The 23,000-nt window shown below is 42.7% G+C and overlaps 1 protein-coding gene across 3 annotated transcripts in view; it reads left to right on the top strand.

Annotated features, from left to right (window-relative positions):
• Window positions 1-23,000, top strand: part of Grk5 (G protein-coupled receptor kinase 5) — a 201,369-nt gene that overhangs the window by 65,944 nt on the left and 112,425 nt on the right. For 2 of the 3 annotated variants that reach the window (XM_052182227.1, XM_052182245.1), the window contains exons 1-2: window positions 9,791-9,864; window positions 20,410-20,505. In XM_052182227.1, coding sequence (XP_052038187.1) covers window positions 9,798-9,864; window positions 20,410-20,505 — 163 coding nt within the window. In that variant the 5' untranslated portion in view covers window positions 9,791-9,797. Of the gene's footprint in view, window positions 1-9,790; window positions 9,865-20,409; window positions 20,506-23,000 lie in introns of those variants that run through there. The other variant, XM_052182236.1, reaches the window with a different exon arrangement.

The raw sequence follows: 23,000 nt of genomic DNA, 5'->3' as shown, positions 1-23,000 counted from the left end.
CTAGTAATTTGGTATACATATTTCACTTAAGGGTAAGGAAACACCATTAGAGATTAAAATGCCAGCGTCCTCTGGCTTGGAATCTGTAACTCTCTTTTCTGGAGAGATTTTTGTTGTTGTTGTTGTTGTTTTTACCATTCTCAAGGCTTTGTTCAAATTACATACCATCTTTAAGATGTTTGGGACTTTGGCAAGATGTTCCACTCCTATGTGTGTTCTACTCTGGTCTTTGTTTTAGGTCTTCTTTCTTGGTTGGGTTGTCTTCCTAGGTGAGAATGGGCCTTTCTTGTGTCTCCGTATCATAGTGTTCTCCTGCTGCTAGGAGCTAAGTATTTTGTACTGTGGTCAAATGGGAGTACCTTCTCCAGTGCTGGCTTGTATTATAGTCAGCTGTGTGGATCTGTTCTTTGACTTTGGAGTTTACAAACTTGTGGGGACAAGGACATGGTTTGCCTACTGTCTCTGATGGCTCAGAACTCATTGGTGACCAGCAAGATTGACAGTAGGGAAGGGAAAAGAAAAAGTGAAGGGGCTCTGAGCATGTGAATATCAATCTGTATATACTGGATTTGTCTGTCTGCTTACTGTACTTTCTGTTTATTCAGGACTTAGAAAACAGTAAGTGTTTAATAAATGTGTTGAATGAATAGATGATCTGTAAACTATACCCTACTTCCCTGATATTGGCCTAAATTGTGGGTTGTCTTAGTACTGAAGAGATGTGGATGGGCCAGGCCAAGGATCATCCAAGGATCATTCAGGGTTCTACCTAAAGTGGAAAGCCACCCTATTGCCTCTCTCTGTGTCTCTGCCTGATGACATGGTGAGTTTCTGCTTGTCTGGGACAGCCCATAGTCATGAAGCACTCTTCATTACAGGCAGTGTGCTGGTATCTCCCACTCCTTTGGTCCTCCTCAGGCACCAGGCTCATGCTTCTTCATCTCCCAGACTTAAGTCCAGTCATGGGAGGAGAGCGCAGTGTTTGTGTTTACTAGTCCATACTTTGGGTGTTCCCTTGACCTTTTCTTTAAACAAGGCTTTCTGTCCCCCAGCCTTCTTTTGGGTCACATTCCCAGAGAGTTTGCTGATGAGGGCCAAGGCCATTTTTTCACAAAGCTTGCTTTCCCCACCCCTCCTCTGACCTTAACACTCCTCCCTCCTCCAACACTTGTATTTTTAACTTCATGAGAAAATATGGGAAAGGAGCAGATTTTATTTTCAGAAACTATCATTTTTCCAAATCCTTTCTACTTGAAAAACAGGTTCTAGGGCAGACTGACTAAGACTATATGTATTAGTTCCTCTTACTGCTGCCGTGACAAAATACCCAACAGCTTCTTAAGGAAGAAGAGTTTGTCTTGATTCACAGTTTAAGGGGCATAAGCCATCATGGTAGAAAAGGTAAGACCTTAAGGCACCTACTCATATTGCAATCCACAGTCAGAAAGCAGAGAGAGAGATGCGTTCTGGTGTCAGTTTGCTTCCCTCTTTTATTTAGTTCCAGATCCCAGTTCGTGGAATGGTGTTCTTTCCTATGTGTCCTGTGTCTCAGCCACCCACATTTAAGTTAAGCCTTTCATAGATATACCTAAGAGGCATAGTTCCATAGTGATTCTAAATCTAATGAGGTTGACAGTGAATATGAACAATCACAGGTTGTTTGATTCTTATTTTATTGTTGTGGGGTTACCCAGAGCTGTGCTGTGAGTATGTAGCAGTCTTCTCTTACACAGCTTTCTGCATGCTGTGTTTGTCATGTTGGAGGATTTCTGAGTACCTCTTTTCATCCCTCCCTCCCTCCTTCTCCCCTTTCTTAAGACCTAGGACTGGACTAGGCCCACAGAGGTCTGTAAGAAAACATTTTGATATACAGTACAAAGTGTCTGTTGTCTTTGTATTAGGGTAGAGTAAAGTCTGGTAATCAGAGAGGGTTGGTAACCTGGCTATAGTTTCACTACTTGGGCCATGATAGGTAAAGTGGAGAAGGAAGTGCTTCTTGTGTTCTTGGCCTTCTTGTATTTCTCTTCCTGGCTTCCCTGAAGGCTATTTGAGCACCAACTCCTCTGGCCTGACCCAGACAGTCTGGGTATGCTTCTTTTTGTTTTCCATGACATAGCCTTCTCAGGACCTGGGAGATTACATACCTGTGTGTCGGCAAAGGTCAGTTTTACAAAGCTTTGTTTCTAGCATTTAAAACTTGGAGTTCTGCAAGGGTTCTTGGATGAAGAGTGACCTCAGACAGTTTGTACTTATCAGAGGAGGGGAATTAGCGAGAGACAGCATCTCCAACTCACCTGTCCTTGTAATCAGTGTCTTCCCTTAATGCCTTCTATCCTAAGTCTTCTTTGGCCTTGGCTTATGCCTTTTCCTACCCATACTTGAGGTGGGGGTTTCCCCAATGTTTTTTCTTCACTGTGCTTGCTAATACCTTGAAGATTCAAAATTTCCCTTGACTTTGTCTCCCTCTCACACAAGGCTCCATCATATTTCTCAGCCTTCCCTCCCCATTCCAGGCTCTTCATTGTCCAGATTCACAAGGTCCCGTGATGCACATTCACCTACCTGTTCTTCAGACACTGAAGTGTTCATCTTGTGGGGATGCCAGTTGTCATTCCAGCTCTAGTGGTTTTTACAGGCTTTTGTTGGGACTTGGTAAACATTTTCTTGTTTGCTACCTGTACTGAGTCTTTCTGGGGTGGGCCACTCTACCCTCTCTGTCTCAGTGAGAGTGAGGCTGATCCCTGAACAAGTCCAGGGTAGGAGGGAGGAAGGGAGAAGGTACGTGGTCATAGTAATCAGGAGCTTTGTAAAAGGTTTATATTCAAGTTGGCTTTTGAAGAATGAGTAAACCTTAGGTTGTTTGTAGATGGGAACAGAGGACCAAAGTGATGGAAAACCCTGGGCTGGCTTTAGGCATATGGAAGTAAGGCACCACTTTGCCTCCATGACTTTCCAGTTTCTCTCTCAATTTCTGAAAACTGGCATTGGAGCTACAGGAAGGTTCCTTGGAGCTTCTGTAGTATCACCAACATAGCTAAGCTCAGTGAAGTTTTTACCCCTTTTTAGAAACAGCAGGGTTAAGTTCTGTGTAGCATCTGCAGTATTTATTAGTGCACAATCAGAAAGCAGCTGCCTGCTCAGGGCATGCCCCCTTCTCTTTGGCCTTATCAAGGTGTCTTGGCTTCAAGGCTTAATCACCACCTCACTGTATTTAGGTTGTTAGCTGTTTGGGCAGTCTTTTAGAGAATTCTAAAAACAAAAATAAAACACTACCCTAAATCTACTTTTTATTCTTAGGTGAAAATATTTTGAGCTTGTGCATAAACTTTTGGGTTTCTGTTTGTTGTACAGGCTGGGCTCAAGAGTACTGTTCTCAAGAGGTGTTGGTGTTATGGTTGGAAGATAGTTTTCAATCGCCTGGCCTGGGTGTTCCCGAGTTCCTCGTTACTAGACTTGTTAGAACCTAGTCAGAACCTGTGCCCCAGTAGCCTTAAATGGCAGACTCTCCATTTGTCCTCAATGAGGACAATTAAAAAGATAAGCTATAGTGAAAAGCAGTGAAAGGAGATTTATTCAGTTCAGCTATTCTGAGAAAAGGAACACAGAGGTTCAATGACTTTGTGTTCCTGACATGAGGCCTAGATTTAGAGAACCATAGGTATGTCTAACTGAGCAGTCATGGTCAAGGTGTGGTCTGCCCATCACTGTCCCATTATTATCTGTCCTGCAAGATGGTTTGGCAGATTGTGAAAACCATGTAAAATTTCTTTCTGAGAGACAAGCCTTTCCCTGCAGCTGGCACTAGGGATCCTGACTTTTCCTTTTCTATGCTTTTCCTGTTCCAGAATAAGATTTTAATCCTTAGGGACCATTGTCTTCATAGTCTGATAGCCAGAGGAGGGGCAAAATGTCTTTTTAGAATATCCTCATTACTCTCAAAGTGGTACCACTTAGGCTAGACTCTGCTCTGGAGCCCAGAGTAGCACCTCTTCTCACCCACTAGAAGTCTCATAGGCCTATTGTATAGTGGAAGAAATTAAATTCTGAAGAAGTCATGTTTAGTGTCCAAGATGATGACATTGCATAGCTTCCTTTCTCCGAGTATTACTTTAACTTTGTCAACTGTGCAGGGATGTAGTTTTATGTCCCATTTAGCAGATGAAATAGCAGAAGTCAGAAATACACCCATTTTGCACCCAGATTGTGATTTTCACTTTTATTCTATGTTTCTTCTCCCTCTTCCTACTTCTTTTTGTGTCCACCTCTCCCCCTATGGAATGTCATTCATGGCCTTCTGTGTGCCAGGTGAGTTGTCCCCCAACCCTATCCTCCTGTTCTGATCTGATCAGAGGCATATGTACTCTGCACACTGCATATTTCATGCCAAGTTTGCCCTAGGTAGTTGTAAAATCTTGGACCTTTTACCTTGGAAGGTTTGCATTCAACAGAGGCACAGCGATGGGTTCCTACCAAACATACTACATATTTTATGATGTTTCTCAGCTACTTCATCTTTTCCTCATCCTCTTAGTATACTGTGCAACCAGCTGTCTCCAGGGTGACTCTGGGTATTATGGAACAGTGTCAGGTGAATCTGTTCCTTTCTGGACCCCACTTCCTTGCTGCCAGGAGGGTTTGATATTGGTGTTAGATGGTAGTGTGTGATGGCTTGGAAGCTGGGCAATATGTCTTCTGTCTAGAGGAGCATTCAGTTCCTGAGGGGTGAGTGTATATGACACTTATTAGCACTCTTCAGAGTGCCAACCCAGAAAGGAATGGGAACTCTATTGTTACATTAAACTTGAAATAGACAAGAGATAGAGGGGTGCATGTGAATCTGTCATGGTCTTATGATGACAAGAGCACTCTATTTTCAGAGGCTTAACAACCACCTGCTAATCCCCAGGCTCTGGGAGCTGTGTACCCAGTCTTACTCTATAGGTGGAGGTAGGAAGCCATTGAGAGTTGAGCTGGAGCCAATAGAAGCAGAGAATAGCTGTTCTCCTTGGTCTTAGCTTGGGTGTAGGATGGTGCATTTGCTCTTGACCCTTTGCAGAACTGGGAAAAGGCAGCAAAAAGGCAGGGTTGTGTAATGCAACAAAAACCCTAGGTTTTTGTCTTTCTCTAAATCTCTTTTTCTTTGCAAATTGAGCCCATGCCTGTTTTGAATGGTTGAATCTAGGAGGTGCTCTTAGATTCAAAGCCTGCATACCCTTTTTCCTACTGGACCAGAACTTGAGGGACAAATTGGGTTCCAAGAAGCTCTTGAAAGTGAGAGATGTGGGAGTTGTTCTTTTTAGCCTCAGTGGGGAAATGTACCTGTTTTCAGTCTGAGAGCCCCACTTACAGGTTCTGCTTTCTTGACACTCTTATTCTTAGGAAAAGGCCAAGACTCACATGTAGAACACCAAATAGAAGCTATAGAGGAACTGGGTCACCAACCTGTTAAGGACTTAGCTGTCATTTTAACTTGTAGGATTAGTGTAGAGGTTTGGGGAGAAGCTCAGAGATGTTTTAGGAGTTTGGAGAATATAGGTAGGGGATGGACTAAATGTGGCCCTCAGACTGGATCTGGCCCAAACCTTTAATTTTATAAATACATTTTTATTTTGGCACATTGCTAGTCTTATTTGTTTATGTGTTGTTTGTTGATTTGCTCTTTAGCAATAGAGGTGAGTCATTTGACAGAGACTATGTGTTTTATAAACAGATGCCCTTATATAAGATTTGCCAACCCTAGATTTGGAGCATAATCCTCATAAATACAGAACTTTAGGCTGAGGAATAGTTCAGTTGGTATAGTGTTTGCCTATCATACATGAAGCCTTGGATTTGGTGCCTAACATTGCATTATATGGTCCTGGTGGTACATGCCTGTAGCCAGCACTAAGAAAATAGAAGCAATAGGATTAGAAGTTCAAGGTTGCCGGGTGGTGGTAGCGCACACCTTTAATCCCAGCACTTGGGAGGCAGAGGCAGGAGGATTTCTGGGTTCGAGGCCAGCCTGGTCTACAGAGTGAGTTCCAGGACAGCCAGGGCTACACAGAGAAACCCTGTCTCGATAAAAACCCCCAAAAAACCAACCCCCACAAAAGAAGTTCAAGGTTTTCCGTATATAGCAAGTTTAAGGCTGGCATGGGCTATATGAGATCCAACTGAGAAGAAATTCAAGGAAGAAGAAAAGAAGACGATGACGAAGAAGTTCACCATGAGAGAACAAGTCTTGTTTATGGGGTTCTAGACTCAGCTTTAGGCTGGGCATAGTGGACTCCAGAGATGAAAGTTGAATAAGGTAGCAAAACCCCTGTCAGGGTGATTCATGTTTCAGAGAGCAGAGCTGGACTAAAAATTATTTAAATAGTAAGAAATACTAATCATCTCTTATACCACAGTATGGGGCTAGGTGATCCCAAGACCAGTTTAGCAGTATTGTTCAGGTCTAGACTGTTCTCATCTCTCCCCAGCAGTATCTTCAAGGCATTGACTTTATATGTCTCATCCTGTCACACAATGGTAGTTCCAGGTATTACATCTATTCCCACTTGATGTCCAGCTGGAGAAGGGATGCATTCTCTTCTGTTTTTTATGAGGAAGCACCCCAGGAGATATCCTTTATCTCACTGGTTAAGAACAGTCTGTGATTTAGTTGCAAAAAAGGCTAGAAAATGAGTGTTGGGCCTTTTCTGATATTATCTCTGGAAGTGGACTCTGTTTATAAGGATGAAAGGCAGATGAACCTTTAGTTTTTGATGTCTGCACAAAGTTCCACAGCAGCCAGAGGAGTTAAGCAGTTTTCTTTCCCATCATTGGTGAGTGGCAGAAGAGCGAGTCTTTATTGGAAGGAACCCAGGATGACTGTCTCAGGCCAGGCTACGCTACCAAAGGGACTATGGAAAATCACTTATTTTGTAAGCTCATGCAACATTTTGTGTCTAGTTGATTCAGTGGGACTTCCCTCACAGGCTTGACATCTCAGTGTTTTCTTGATCCAACTTTCTGTCCCATCCCTCGTCCTGTTGGTTCCTTAGAACAACCTTTTGAAGTAGGCAGCTAGAATTCCAAGAAGTGAAGATACTGGATGAGTGTGGTTATAGGGCCACCCCATCATGCTTCTACCTCATAAGAAGAAAGGTACCTATATTGTGGGCAGTCTATTGACCTGTAAGAACTGGTATCTACTGGTGTGTTGTGACTATGCATTCAGCCAAACTAGTAACAGCAAGACAAATGCAAGCCACCTGTATTTACTGGGTATGGTACAGCCTTCTAGGGGAGTCTTTTAGGCAATGCCATGTGCTTCCAGAGGGACTTGGAAGAGTATATAAGCCTCATTCCTCTAGCATGCTTCATGGTACTTATATGGTCCTAGCTGTAGGCTTGGAAGTAGAAGATGCCATGGTGGACCTCATGTATGAACTTGTATGTCACTATTTGTTTTAAAGATTTATTTTAAAATCATGTGTATATGTATATCTATTTGTGAGACTGTGCACATGAGTATAGGTGCCTTCAGTTCAGGAGGTGTCAGATCCCTTAGAAGCCAGAGTTACAATCACTGATGAGTCACCTGATATAGGTGCTGGGAACAGAACTCAGGTCCTGTGCAGGAGAGTATTGTGTTCTTAATACTGAAGCATCTCTCCATCTCCTGGGGTATTATTTTAAAAACACAACAAGAAACATGAATGTTTTACTGCTGTGATGTTGGCAGAGAACAGAACTTAACATCTAGAGAGAACCTACTTAACAATAGGGTATTTATTTCATCTGTTGTCATTGACACTGCCGTAACAGCGACGTGATCTATAGTCTGCTCTGGTGACAGACTTCCTAGTTGAGCCTACAGAAGCATCTCATTCTGACTACATGTCCTCTACACAGCATGTGAAGATGATATGCTGTCTTCTTGAAACCTGCATCCCCCTACATCTTTAGCAGTTTTTTTCTTTCTCAAATGTTGGCAGCTCTGGGTTTAGCTTCTCCTCTGCTATGTGTTGTTGCTGAAGATACATGAGGCTTACATCTATTGAGCACTAACTATATAAACTTGCTCAGAGGAATACTGCATCTATCTCATTTAGCCCCTCAGTGCAGCCAAGGGTAGTACTATTGGCTCAGTCATTCCACTCATTTTTCCATTCTACAAGTTCCTGGTTCATGGTACATGCCAGACATAATTCCAGAGGGCTGAATAAGGCAAGGGGTTTTTGTCTCTGGGAGCCAACAGCTAATGGCAGTTAACCAAATGTAAAGGGAAACCAAGGGAGAGCTGGGCTTATTATCTATCTAGTCCCGCCTTGTAGGCAGAGGGAAGAGCCTGTTTTTCCAGTGACATATAGCCTTTCACCTCATGCTAAATCTAGACCAGTATATGAACAGCCTTAGCTCTACCTGTGTCTTAGACTTCCTGAATTAAGCATTAACTCACTCCTCTTCTTCCCTCTTTCTTTCTTTCTTTCTTTCTTTCTTTCTTTCTTTCTTTCTTTCTTTCTTTCTTTCTTTCTTTCTTTCTTCTTCCTTCCTTCCTTCCTTCCTTCCTTCCTTCCTTCCTTCCTTCCTTCCTTCCTTCCTTCCTTCCTTTCTTTCTTTCTTTCTTTCTTTCTTTCTTTCTTTCTTTCTTTCTTTCTCTCTCTCTTCCTTCCTTCTTCCCTCCCTCCCTTCCTCCCTCCCTCCCTCCCTTCCTCCTCCTCCTCTTCCTCCTCCTCCTCCTCCTTCTTCTTCTCCTCTCTCTCTCTCTCTCTCTCTCTCTCTCTCTCTCTCTCTCTCTTTTTTGGATTTGCTTTTTTCGAGACAAGGTTTCTCTGTATAGCTCTGGCTGTCTTGGAACTCACTCTGTAGACCAGGCTGGCCTTGAACTCAGAAATCCCCCTGCCTCTGCCTCCCAGAGTGCTGGGATCACAGGTGTGTGCCACCACTGCCTGCCTCCCTCCCTCTTTCTTTCTCTTGTTTCCTTCCTTCCTTCCTTCCTTCCTTCCTTCCTTCCTTCCTTCCTTCCTTCCTTCCTTCCTTCCTTCTTTCCTTCCTGTCTTTCTTTCTTGAGTATATTATTATTCACCACCTTATTTTTTCTAGTATGTATGTATGTATGTATGTATGTATGTATGTATGTATGTACCCTGAGTTCAGGTCCCAACACCCATGTAAAAAGCAGGCAGGCATGGTAGTGTACATCATAATCCTAGCACTGGTGGGGCAGAGACAGGTGAATTGGAAGTTTGCTAACCAGCCAAAATGGAGAGCTTCACATTCAGTAAGAGCCCCTATCTCAAAAATACATACATACATACATATATATATACATATATACATATATACATACATACATACATACATACACACACTTATAGATAAAATTCTTAAAATAATTTTTAGATTGAGAGGTGTGGCTGGGGATGTAGATCAGTTGATAGAGTGCTTACCTAGTAAGTAAGCAGAGAGCTAAAAGTTCAATCCTCAGGGTCTCTATCCTAGTCTTGGCTTTGATATTTCTATACTATGGAGGATGACCTCAAACTTCCAATACTCCTGCTAGGATTGAAGGTGTGTGCTGCCATTCATAGTTTATGTGGCACTCCTTGTGAGTTTATTTTCCTAGCATGGGGTTTGTGGCTCCTAGGTACAGAGTGGCTTGCCACCTCTGCTGGCAAGATCTGGTTGTTTTCTTTTTTCCTCAGATGTCATATAGTGGTAGAATGGATAGGGGAGAAAGGAGAAATCAGTGTCTCCAGTCAGAGGGCTCCCATGATTCATACCTCCATTGTTGCATGGCATCTTCTCTCTTGCCAGGTCCTGGGGTTATGCTTGGCTCACATTTCCACCCCAGAAAGCTGACTCATAGCCTTCCTGAATCCAGAGGGTTGAAAGGTGAGGAATGCCTAGAACTCTGGGATACTAGGAAACTCTTAAATTTGGGCTTTATTTTTTTCTATTTTTTTTTTCCCTTTGGTGTGACTGAGAGGTTGGTTAGGCAATGGAGGTTGATAGGCTAGGCAGCAGATAAGGCTATGGTGCAAGGGAACTGCCATGGAGGAACATGGAGGAGAATACATGTTATGTCATGTGTGTGTGTGTGTGTGTGTGTGTGTGTGTATGAATGATATGTTTTATAGAACTAGGTATAGTGAAGTGGGAGGGTTGTCTTATGCCAAAGCATCCCTTCCCCCTGAGCTACCAGCCATACAACAGGTATAGTATAGAACAGAGTTTATTTAGGGCATGAAAGGAGAGTTGACAAGGGAGTAGAGACAGAAAAGGACAGAGGAAGGGGAGGGAGGGAAGGAGGGAGGCAGGGGGAGATGGAGAAGAGGCAAGGCCACCCAGGAACACTTAGAAAGGGGGGGGGGAGAGGGAGAAAGGGTCAGGGAGAAAAGAAAGTCAGAGTGAATAAGAGAGCAAGGAGGGGGCAAACAGCCTCTTTTTATAGTAAACCAGGTCTCCCTGGCTATTGCCAGGTAACTGCTGGGCAGAGCATAGAAAGAATACTAACATTCCTCCATTTTGGTTTAATTTAAAAAAGGAAAAACTGGAAAGATGTGATAATGAAGCAGGAATAAGGTTTCTTTATCTTTAGCTACTTCCTGTTGATGTTGGGGCGATGTGTCTCTGGGAGACCTGAAAAAATGGAAACGGGTCCTTGATACAGAAGAAGAGTGGCTCTTTCCTTGCTGTTTAGGGTCTGTGGAACTATCTGTAGGTAGAAGGAGCAGGTCCAGTAGAAGCATCTGTGTCTGTGAGAGTAGATTGGAGCATCTATGGGTTGCTTCTCTGGAGCTGTCCTGGATATAGATTTTGAATAAATGCCTGAACTTGACAAGATGCTGAAACACACACACACACACACACACACACACACACACATTAGAGATAGAGAATAAAGTTTGGGAGAAAATCCTCTAGAATAGATGACAGGTAGGAACTTAGGCTATTGGATGGCAGGTGCCAAACAATATCTGCATGGAGTCTGTTTGGTCCATGAGAGGTAGCTCTAAGTGGGTTTCCTGGAGCTTATAAGTTTATAAAAGGGATAAATTTGTTAACAGCATGAACATTCTTTAAGATGAGCTTAGGGAAGTCAGAATCCTTTTGTGGAGCAGAAAGAGCAAGAAGGGCTTTTTTTTTTTTTCTGTCTGGGAGACTGAATGTATATAAATTTAGCATAATGAAAAACATTTTTAAGTTTACATTTAAAAGACAAAGGAAACTCAAAACCTCTACCTCGTAAATATGATAGTTGATCATAACGATTTAGCATGAGAAACACCTTAAATGTATAGTTAGAAGACAACCAAAGGCAACTTATATTTTGAACTATGATAGCTGATAGGATTTTAAACTTTTGAAGTCTCAGTAAACAGTGGCATAGTAAGAGAAGGAAATATGAAGTATTAGGGATACTAACAACACACAGCTTGTTCTTGGTGTAAGAAAATACCTAACAATGATCAGATCTTCCCCTGAGTGCTTGAGTGCACTGAACCTTTTCCATTATTTCTGTTATTCTTACAGCCTTGGGTGGCAAAGTGGATGTTCTCTTATCATTTTGTAGGTGCAGAAATTAAGTCTTAAAGAGCTGTTTACTTAAAGTCCACTGGCTAGTAAAAGGCTGAGCTTACCAAAGAAGCAGCACTCACCCAGCAGCAATGGGCTCTACTCTTGTATTGTTTATTTGGATATGCAGGGATGCTCATGTCTGTCCTGCTAGAGACACACAGTGCCCTTGAGGTGCTCATTTTGAGGTCCTGGAAACATGCAGAAAGAGCAATTTCTTTAGAGGGAGGTGTTTGACAACTCTCTCTTTCCCTCTGTACTGGCTGGTTTTGTGTGTCTTCTTGACACAGGCTGGAGTTATCACAGAGAAAGGGGCTTCAGTTGGGGAAGTGCCTCCATGAGATCCAGCAGTGGAGCATTTTCTCAATTAGTGATCAAGGGGGGAGGGCCCCTTGTGGGTGCTACCATTTCTGGACTGGTATTCTTGGGTCCTATACGAGAGCAGGCTGAGCAAGCCAGGGGAAGCAAGCCAGTAAGTAACATCCCCCCATGGCTTCTGCATCAGCTCCTGCTTCCTGACCTGGTTGAGTTCCAGGCCTCACTTCCTTTGGTGATGAACAGCTGTGTGGAAATGTAAGCAAAGTAAACCCTTTCCTCCCCAACTTGCTTCTTGGTCATGATGTTTGTGCAGGAATAGAAACCCTAAGATACCCTCTTTTCCCCTCCCTTTCCATCCTCTATTCTCTGCTCTCCTCCCTTTTCCTTCCTTCTTTCCATCTTTCTCTTTGTTTTTGTTGTTGCTATCTCTTTTTGGAAAAATCTTCTGGAAGGCTTGATCCAGAGCATGATGGGAACCCTAGGAACTGTGCAGCCCTGCCTTCTCCCATCAGTCGTGGTAGAAAGACTTGCCATTGCCTAGTGCAAGGGGCAGCTCACCATCATCTACCTGAGCCTTTCAATGGGGACACAGTGGAAAGAGGATAGTTAGACTTCTCTACCAAGTTTGAACCAACTGAGTGAACTTTCTAGAGTCCAAGGATAAACATCATTACTATCTATTTTTCTTTTTAACAAAGAAGGTGTTAAGTATTTACATTTTTATACCTCATATTGGATGTCACAACCTCACAGCTACCTACTATGTCCTTGTGGATATAGGATGTGGGATATTGAGACTTACTCAGGTAATTGAGGAATAGTGAGAAGAGGATGTTGATGTGGATCAAGCACCCACAAAGGGAGAATTTGAGACACAAGAAGTAGTGGACTATATTTCCAGTGCCTGCCTGACTTCTGTGACACCTGGCAATGTTGAGACAGATCTACACATCATGATGATGGAGTATGTGTGGTTAGTGTTGATAGTGGTGGGATAAGTTTGAAGTAGGGATTTGATTGATTAAAGACATGGATAAACTTGGAATCAGAATCTTTAGTTTGTCTCATAGCAGCTCTGAGTCCTCAGTTCTGTCATTTACAAACAGCTTGAAAAAATAGGGATGGAAGTATAATAGGGATGACGATGATGATGGTGATAATGGTGATTATTGCAATGAAGATGATTGTGGTAGAGGTGGTATTGGAGATGATGTTATTGCTAGTCAAAGGGGATGCTGGTGATAATGGAGGTGGTAATGATTGGTGTAGCTATGATAAAGATGGAGGTGATGTTGATCACCACATTGAGCAGCACTTATATTGTGCCAGGTACTTTGAACTTGAGGTGCTGGTTTTTAACACAGCAAATCAAAGTGGTAACGGTTTTTTCTTGTCTATATGCAGGAAAAACACAGAGTGACTTAACAATGTTAGGCTCAGCACTGATTATATTTCAGTTAAGATGATATAAGGCTGTTGATGTGTAACATCATGACTGTCACCTAAGGATGTAGCTGCCAGCACTAGCACTGTCCTTGGGTAAGAGTTTCCCAAGCGTCCTTCCTCAGCTGTGCATTTCTTCCAAGTTGTGCCAGAATCTTTTCTCAGGCTTACTCAATGGTGCTAAGGAGGCCTGTCTCCTTGTCCCCATGGTGACTGGTAACCAGGCCTTGTGCTGGTTTTGGTTTTTCTAATTTGAGGTTGTGGGATACCCTGGTTGTGGCTGAGGTTTTTCTGCTCTTGAAACCCCAACTGCGGTGTGTGGAGCCTAGAGATGCTGGAACCCACTACAGACCACAGACCCCACATGCCCTGGGCAGTACACCATGCCTCTTCATGCTCTACTCTGGAAGTTTTGGGTTCTTCTAACTGGAAACTGCGGTGCCACAGAATTTTTTTGGGTTAGAACTGTGTGTCTTCATCTCACCACATCCAGTTCTGCAGAGGGAAGGACTGCTGGGAGGCCTAGGATGTGCTAAGACTCCTGGTCCCACCACAGCTTCTGCCTGATCATTGAGATCTTCTGTTACAGAAGATCCTAATAAAAGTGCCAATAAAATAGCGAACTACTAGGCAGACCAAGTGGCTTAGAAATAGTCTGTTTTGCCTGTAGTTCCTCTGACTTCTCTCTCTGCCCACCTCATCCCTATCTTACTGAGCTTTGTCAGGCTGCTCCCTGGCCTGATTCTTGATCGACCCAGTGAATGACCCAATCATATATGACCTTGGGTTCTTCCTGAGTTTCTGAGATGGCTCTTCCAGGTAGCCAGGGTTGGCTCTGCCATGTGGTAGGATCAGGGTTGGATAGGAAGCTGCTGTGTTCCTAGAACTCTCTACATCTTAATCCTACTCATCTCTGGAGTTATATATCTATCTGGGAGTCCCAGACACTCAGACACCAAGACCTAAGATGGTGTTTATAAATGAGAATGGTCCCCATAAATGTAGGTTTGACTAGTTGGTCCCCAGTTAGTGGAGATGTTTGGGAAGAATTAGGAGGTGTGGCCTAGTTGGACTTGCAACATTACCCATGTGCTTTCTCTGCCTCATGCTCGTGGATCAAGATGTGAGCTCTCAGTTGTTCTTCATACCTTTGCTCTGCCATCATGGACTTTAACACTCTGAAACTAAGCCCAGTTAAATGCTCTCTTTTATAAGCTCCCTTGGTCATGGTGTTTTATCATAGCAATAGAAAAGTAACTAAGATAAAGGCTAAGCCTCCTAAAAGTTCCTGGTAGTCCTTGACTAAAGGAGAATGGACTTTAGTTACCCTGAGTCCATGGCTTATACTTACTTAGGAGACTGGTACATGCATGCTTTAGGCAGCCCCTTCTGTGAGGGTTTCTCTAGATAAGTTCATCTGGGATAATAGTGGTGTATGGGGTAGCTGAGTCCTTAGAACTCACCTGAATGGAAAGACCTAAGTAGAGTCTAGCCACACACACACTTCTCAGGCAGTATTGTAGCATCACTATCTAGGTGTTGGCTGGAAGCAGGTGGGTCATTGTCCTTTTGTGCCTAGAAATACAAAGTAGTGACCTATGGCACAGCATTAGGGCATGTAAGAACCTCTCAGACCATGGCCAGAATGTTTTGAGAGCATCTATAATTTTTACAGTTTTCCTATATGTTATGTAGTTTGCATGAGAGAAGGGCTCAGCATGATGAAAATCTCTAACAAACTGGTTCTTTGCATAGGTATAGCATAGACTTTACCAAACAATAGGCCTTTAATTTGTAGGGGGGCCCTACTAGGAAGTCTCAGGTCTGTGTATCTTGGGTCTCTATCAGCAATATTCCAAACAACTTTGGAGGATGAGCAGATGGCTTCTGTGACTTTCCCATGCCACCTCTACTCACACCTGCCACCACTGGCACCTTTGTTCTAACTTTCTTGCATGGCCTCCTTTCTATTCATGGTTATGAAACCTATCAGACTGTTACAGACTCCAGGCAAGACCATGACGCATGGCCTCAAGAGAGAAGACGATGCAAGTCAGTCAGATTTCCTCAGGGACATTATAACCAGGACAGGAAGATAGAAAGCTGGTGAAAGGTCGTGAGAACTCTGTGGATTTAATAGTGGCCAAGTATCATGTGATGCAAGGCAGGCAAGGCACAGACAAATGGGATAGTTGTCATGACAAGTCAGAGCCTTAATTACCAAATTTTGGAACTGGGAGGAATACTTTTAGTAGACATGGTCAAACTCCTGTACGTTTCTGTAGATCCTACTTAGAAGTAGGCAGGGTGATGAGAAATCAGAGAACAAGTTTCTAGAAGTGCAAGCAGTTATCCCATATCCCATGTGCTGCCTAAGAACATGGCATCAGACTGACAGGCTCCTGGTCCCTCTGGGTTCAGCAGTGGAAACATGTTCTTGGGCTGCTGCTTCAACAAGTGCTGTGATAATAGCAGAAGAACCAGAAGAAAGCTTTCCACAAAGCTTTCTCTAGCTTCCCCTTTCACTCATTTCTTAAAAGAATAAATGAATCAGTCTTAGAGTGTCACTTGAGCCTTTGCTGGAGTTGTGATACAAACTCTTATGATTTGAGGGTCTTGCCTTTTTGTGGCTCTAATTTCCCATCTGAAAATTGGATTCAATAACTAGGATCTATCCATACGGTTATATGAAAAGTAGAAGAGGATGGATTCATCACCATGTTCCCTGGCCCCGAGTGTGTAAGGAACACCACCTATCTTTAACGTCTAAATCAAATAACTGAGTTTGGTGGCACAATCATTCAGGAGGCAAAGGGAAGCCCATCTATATCTTTAAATTCAAGGCCAACCCACAGAGATTTCTAGGCCCCCCAGGGCTACATAGTTAGGCTCTGTCTAAAAGGCAATAAAAGTAAAAGAGACATAAAGGCTAACTGTTATTACTTGGCAAGTCCTGTATTATATTCACTGCCGAGGCATATTTTCCTATTGAAGGGTTCATGATTTTGTTGGGTCACTCCTTCCTCCTGCCATTCCCTAATCAGAGGAAGAGGAGATTATTACTTGGTGGCTAAGAAAGCAGAAACTAGAAGGTGACATTTGATAAGAAGTGCCTCTAGAGGCTGACCATGAAGAACCTGGCAGAAAACCGAGGCTCCTGGGTCCAGAAACACACATACTTTGTTAGTGTCCCCCATCCAAGGCTTTGCCCCTGTTCTCCTTCCCATTAAAGCTTAACGCCTATCCTCTTGGTCCTTTGTGGCCTGCCTTCCTTAGAGCCATAAGCGAGCATAGTTCAACTGGCACCTCAGCCCTACATTTTGTCCCTTTCTTATTCTGTAGTGGAAGCCATCCTGCCCATCTCTAGGCTATCATCCTTCTGAGGCCACCTACTTCCATGCTTTTTCTCTGGCTCTGACCACTACTCTCTAGTATTTCATTGAGCTTTAATGCTTGGAATGGGCTGTGACCTTCATAGTGACAGAGACTCGGTTGTCTTTACAGGTTGTAAGGCTACAGTAGAGAAGCCGATAAAGACAGAGTCTCAAGGCTGCTTGCATCCTTAGATGACTGTGAGCTAGTGCTTGCAGTTGTGACAATGTTGGTTTGGTGAGCTTCTCTCACTGAGCACAGAATTTTCATTTGTAAATGAGACTCAAGGTACAACTAGTATACCTACAATAGAAGAGAGGTTGTCATCAATTCCACAAGCAATCATTTATTTTCCTGCTAAGTAGCTATGAAGAAAGCTTGTAGTTACCGGGTATTGTGTTAACCACATCATTGTTTCTCTTCACCTCTTTAAGGAGGCTGAGTTCCAGACAGCTCTGCTTTTCAAAAGCATCATGAAAAGGGGCTGTTGGAGTTATACTGAGAGGCCAGGTGTGGCATTGGCAGATAGAGGAGTAAGAAAGGTGAAAAAGACTAGAGCCTACAAGAAACATGTGCCTGAGACAAAGCGCACATTCACATCTAATCAGCAGACACTGAGTATTTACCATGGGCTGAGAGAGAATGGTAGAAAATGCAAGACCAGGTATCTTAGTTAGGGTTTCAATCCTGTGAAGAGACACTATGACCATGGTAATTCTTTTAAGGACAACATTTAATTGGGGCTGGCTTGCAGGTTCTGAGGTTCAGTCTGTTATCAAGGTGAGGGCATGGCAATATCTAGGCAGGAATGGTGCAGGAGGAGCTGAGAGTGCTACATCTTCATCTGAAGGTCACTAGGAGAAGATGCTTCTAAGCAGCTAGGATGAGGTTCTTTTTTTTTTCTTTCTTTCTTTCTTTTTTTTATTCGATATATTTTTTATTTGCATTTCAAATGATTTCCCCTTTTCTGGCCCCCCACTCCCTGAAAGTCCCATGAGGTTCTTAAAGCCTATGCCTCACAGTGACATACTTCCTCTAGCAAGGCCACACCTACTCCAACAAGGCTATACCTACTCCAACAAGGCCATACCTCCAAACCACCATACCAGGTCTCAGGCAAGCTCACCAATTTCCTAGATCAATTTTTGTGCACTATGAGTACAGGTCTGACTGTTAGTGGTCATTCACATGCAGTGCTCAAACAAGTAAATAGAAATGTGCTGAGAGATTGGATGAATGATCTTAAGCTGATTGTGTATGTTCAAGAGACAGACTGAGCAACCAGCCAAAGCTCTGTTGAGCCATGTGGATAAGGTGGAAAACAGATGTCCTTTAGTTATCCAGGTCAGAGAAGGCCTCCAGGGTGGTGATATAAGCTGAGACTGGAAGCAAGCATAAGAAACATTAAGAAAAGCAGGAAGGGGGTATTTCTGGCAGAGCATTGCAAAGGTCTTGAAAGCAGTGGTCCAGAGAGAAAAAAGGTGAGGCAGAAGATGACCAGGATTGAATGTGGCTGAGGAAAGTGAGCTGATCCTCTGGTTAAGCCTGGGAAATAACTAGCTGTTACTGCTGGGTCCTAATTGGGCCCTTCAAAGCAGAGAAGCAGGCTTGTAAGCCTGACAACCCACTAAAGTAGGGCGGCAGGCCTAGGGGCAACTGTGGCTAGGATGATGGAAGAATTTGTGCAGTAGCAGGATTGGGCATAGCTTGTCTATATCTCAGATACAGAGAAATAAACTAGGTGGTGGTGGTATACATCTTTAATCCCAGCACTTGGGAGGTAGAAGTAATCAGATCTTTGTGAGTTCAAGGACAACCTGCTCTACAGAGCTGAGTTCTAGGATGGCCAGGAATTGTATAGCCCAGAGAAATCCTGTCTCAAAAAACCAAACCAACCAATCAACCAACAAAAGAAACAAGCAAACAAACAAATAAAACAGACAAAAACAAAACAATCAAAGAACCAAAAATCAAGTTCTATTGAAACGATAAAGAATGTTATTAAATATGACATTTTTTCAGTCATTAAATATGTAATTTAGCACCCCCACAGACTACTTGGACTATTTGTCTGGAAGTGGTGACCTCTAAAACATTAGGCATTGTTACAGTCTGCCTGAATTATAGAAGGATCATTTATTATGGGATCCTTAGCAGAACTAAAGGGCCAGATGTAGGTGTGGAGGTCATTTATTTATTTATATTTATTTTATTTTATTTTATTTATTTTATTTTTTAGATTGTCTTTTTATTTTTTATTTTTTTTGGATTGGATATTTTCTTTATTTACATTTCAAATATTTCCCCTTTCCAGGTCTTCCTTTTGGAAACCCCCTACCCGACCCCCCATACCCCTGCCTCTATGAGGGTGCTCCCTTACCCACCCACCTACTCCTGTCTTCCCACACTGGCATTCCGTTTCAGTGGGGCATTGAACACCTTCAGGCCCACGGATCTCTCCTCCCACTGATGTCCAACAAGGCCATTCTCTGCCACATGTGGCCAGCACCATAGGTTGCTCCTTGTGTATTCTTTGGTTGGTGGTCCAGTCCCCTGGAGCTCTGAGGGGTGTAGCCTGTTGACACTCTTATTCCCTGTGGAGGTTATTTTTGTGGGGGAGAGAACACCCCTATCCAAAGTATCCTGTATCATTTTCCTATGGTTGCTGTAAATATTACCATAAACTTAAGTGGATTGAAGCAACATATACTATTTTGTGGATCAAAACTCTTGCATTAACTTACAGTTCTATATTCTGGGAGTCTGATCCATGTCTCACTGAATTAAAAACAAAGTGTGAGTGAAAGGCTTCTTCTGGGTGCTCTAGAAAATAATATGTTCTCTAGTCTTTTCCAGCTTCTACAGGCCTTCTCCATCCCTTGGCTTGAGGTCCTGTACCTCTTCATAGCTCACAAGGGCCAGACCAGACTTTTCTCATATTTTTTTCCCTCGGATCTGATGCTTCTGCCTCCCTTCATTACTTAGGATCCTTTATTGGTTGTTTTTGGGTTGTTGAGACCTGTCAAAAACAATATAAGGAAGGAAAGATTTATTTTGCTTCAGGGTTTCAGAGGGTTCAGACCCTTTGAAGATGGCTGGGAAAACATGGTGGAATAGAGAACTTGCATTACAGTGAACCAGAAAGCAGAGAAAAGAGGAAACTGATATTTAAGTGGCTTTATTGTTTTTCATTTTTCTTTACCTCCAGCCCATGGAACCATGCTACCTCTTCAGTGTAAGACTTTTTACTTAAAGTAATACCCTTTGAAAATACCATCATAGAAACTATCAAAAGTGCACTTGACCAGTCTTCTAGGTGATTTTAAATGTAGTGAAGTTGACAGTGATTAGCCATTTCAGACCTATTTTGGTAATTTAAAAAAATGTTTCTACTGTTGTCTATAATTCTGTCTTTAACTTTACTTGCCACTCCCCATCCCTCTGAGTGTGTAATTTACCATATTCACAGATTCTCAGGATTAGGACATCTTTGGGTAACATTATTTTGTCTTCCACAATCTATCAGCATTGTCTGGAAGCTGAATCTTTGTGTCTAGGAATCATGTGCATGTGTGCAAGTGTGTGTGTGCTCACATACATGCATTTGGTTCAGGGCATGTAATTGGTTTAATTTAAAGCCCAGAAGCTGGTGGAGAGGCTCATGGGGTGGGATGCAAGCTCTGAAGCTTTGGGCAGCACTAACATCAGTGGCATTTTCCATCTTTGCAGGTGGTGGAGGAAAGCGCAAAGGGAAAAGCAAGAAGTGGAAGGAAATCCTGAAGTTTCCTCACATCAGCCAGTGTGAAGATCTCCGAAGGACCATAGGTAAGGAGCACATTAGCTGCCAAGGCCTCTGTAAACTAGGCCAGTACAATTCAACTAAGCAAATAGAGGAATTCTGGGTCCATCTGACATCTTTGCTAATAGGCCTAAAGGTACAACCAGCATTTGATCACTATTTTGTGTGTGCCAGGACAAGCTTTTCTTCTCAGCTATTCTTTGAGGTAGGTGCTGTTATTTAATTTCATAAGGAGAAACTGAAACACAATGGTTCTTTGGCTGGCCTCCATTATCCCAGATTAAGGTAGAGCAGAGAAGATAAGCCAGGGCCAGCTGGAGTCCCCAGAGAACAGATTCTCCTATGGTGTGTGTTGTTTCAATCCACTTAGTTTATGGTAATTTTTATAGCAACCATAGGGACATATACAGGATATTTTGGGCAGGTTACAGGAGTCCCCAAGCCAAACTCCCTGTTTTTCCTGGATCCCATACATCATTCTCTTGGAAGACAACTCTGTTTTAGGCTCACCATCCCACTCATTTGGGAGCCTGGTATTCATGGTGGAGCCAGTAGCCCACTGACTCAGCCTAGTTGTCTTTATCTAGCCCTGACATGGCCACCTTTAATAACAACAGCCTTGGGCTGGAGAGATGGCTCAGAGGTTAAGAGCACTGACTGCTCTTCTAGAGGTCCTGAGTTCAAATCCCAGCAACCACATGGTGGCTCACAACCATCTGTAATGGGTTCTGATGCCCTCTTCTTGTGTATTTGAAGACAGCAACAGTGTACTTACATATAAAATAAATAAATCTAAAAAAAAAAAAAAGAAAAAAAAAGAAAAAAAAAAGAAAAGAAAATCTAAAAAAAAAAAAAAAAATTAAAAAAAAAAATAACAACAGCCTTTGCTTAGCCCCTATGGGGACATAGCAACCACACCAAATGGGTAGAACAAACACAGCATATTCTTTCCAGATTAAAGAAGTCTGCATATTTTGCTGTATTGGGTTCATATGTTTTTAAGAGTATAAAAATGTACAAATATGAAATTCAGGTACTTCTGGTTCCAAACAAGAGGGAGTAGATGCAGTGTTCTTTGTCTTTTCTATCAAGAGCAGTTGAAAACTCCAGGAAGCATAGAAGATTCTGGAATGTAAAGGGTAGGCAGATGAGTGAGGCCATTAAGATATAAAGAATATTTTCCTTTTTGCTTCTGTTATGTTCCTGATAGGGTGTTGGCAAGAGGGTAGGGGGAGGACAAAGCCTAATATGTTAGTGCAAATTGACAAAGGACCTTTACTTCTTCACCAGGAAAAAAAAAATAATAAAAGAACCAATCTATACTTTCTAGAAAGGAACAGATAGAACTGGAGAGTTGGCTTAGTGGTTAAGAGTACTGGCTATTCTTCCAGAGGATTCAGGTTTGATTCCCAGAACCCATTTGGTAGGTCATAACCATTTGTAACTCTAGTTACAGAAAACTCAATGCCCTCTGCTAGCTGCCTTGAATACCAGGCATGTACATTGTACATATATATACATGCAGACAAAATATCTATCATGGATAAATAACTAAAAAGTAAATGTTTAGAAAGACAATGTAGTTGGAAAGCTGTGGACACTGTGCAGACTTGCTTCTTTGGCTCACACCTGCAATGACAAACCTACTTCCAGACCTTGACCTACATAGCCTCTATCTCAGTGTATAGACCACTATTGCTTATAACATGGATTGGATATAAACAGCAGATGCTCACTTTTATTTGTTTCTAGATGTTCAAGATGAAGGATCATTTCTGCTTTATAGATGGTTTCCTTGTATCCTTCATAGTATATGAAGAAACTTCACAGTTTCTCATTCCTTTTCATGTCAGGCTCCCTTCATAGGGCTCCCTTCTTTATTATGTTGGGTATTAGGATTCAGCTTGTGTTCCTTGGTTTGGATGCAGACATTTAGTTCATTAGCAGCCTGGTCCTAGATTCAAAGGCCAGCATCCCTTCTTATTCACTTCTGATCTCTGAAGGACTTCTCCTTTGAGGGTAACTGTTCTTACCCAGACTATAGATGTACCCAAATTTCATCCAAGTTTAGGGGCTCAGATACCTTTATTATATTATTCTTTTCTACGGGGCTTCCTGCTTATTCTTCACCTTGTTTCTTCCCTATTCTGTTCACTTCTGATTTGAAGAGCTGGGAGCACAAGATTATGCTCTTAGAGTCTCTTGGACCATGGACTCTCACCCAACAGCTCCAGCCCAGTTAAGTCCTTTCACAAGTCTCTTGGTAGAGACTATACCCATGGGTATAGAGAACCAGGCCTGCCATGTGAAAATGACTCTCGGTTCTCTGAGTGTTGAAAAGCCTCTGTGTGTTGATGCAGTGGGGAAGAGGCTGGAAAAAACAAGAAGGCCGATGTAAGCAGAGGGTCTGTCACATAATGGGCCTGGGCCAGGAGTTGGGCCTTCTGCCTGTTTATACTCTGTCGCTGTGGTGTTTGCCCAGCAGCTGCACACAGGAGTCCTGCTGGAAGGCTTTCTTAAA

The sequence above is a fragment of the Apodemus sylvaticus genome, chromosome 1, assembly GCF_947179515.1.
Source record: "Apodemus sylvaticus chromosome 1, mApoSyl1.1, whole genome shotgun sequence".
Taxonomy (NCBI): Eukaryota; Metazoa; Chordata; class Mammalia; order Rodentia; family Muridae; genus Apodemus; species Apodemus sylvaticus.
This window is presented reverse-complemented; position numbering and strand designations above follow the sequence as displayed.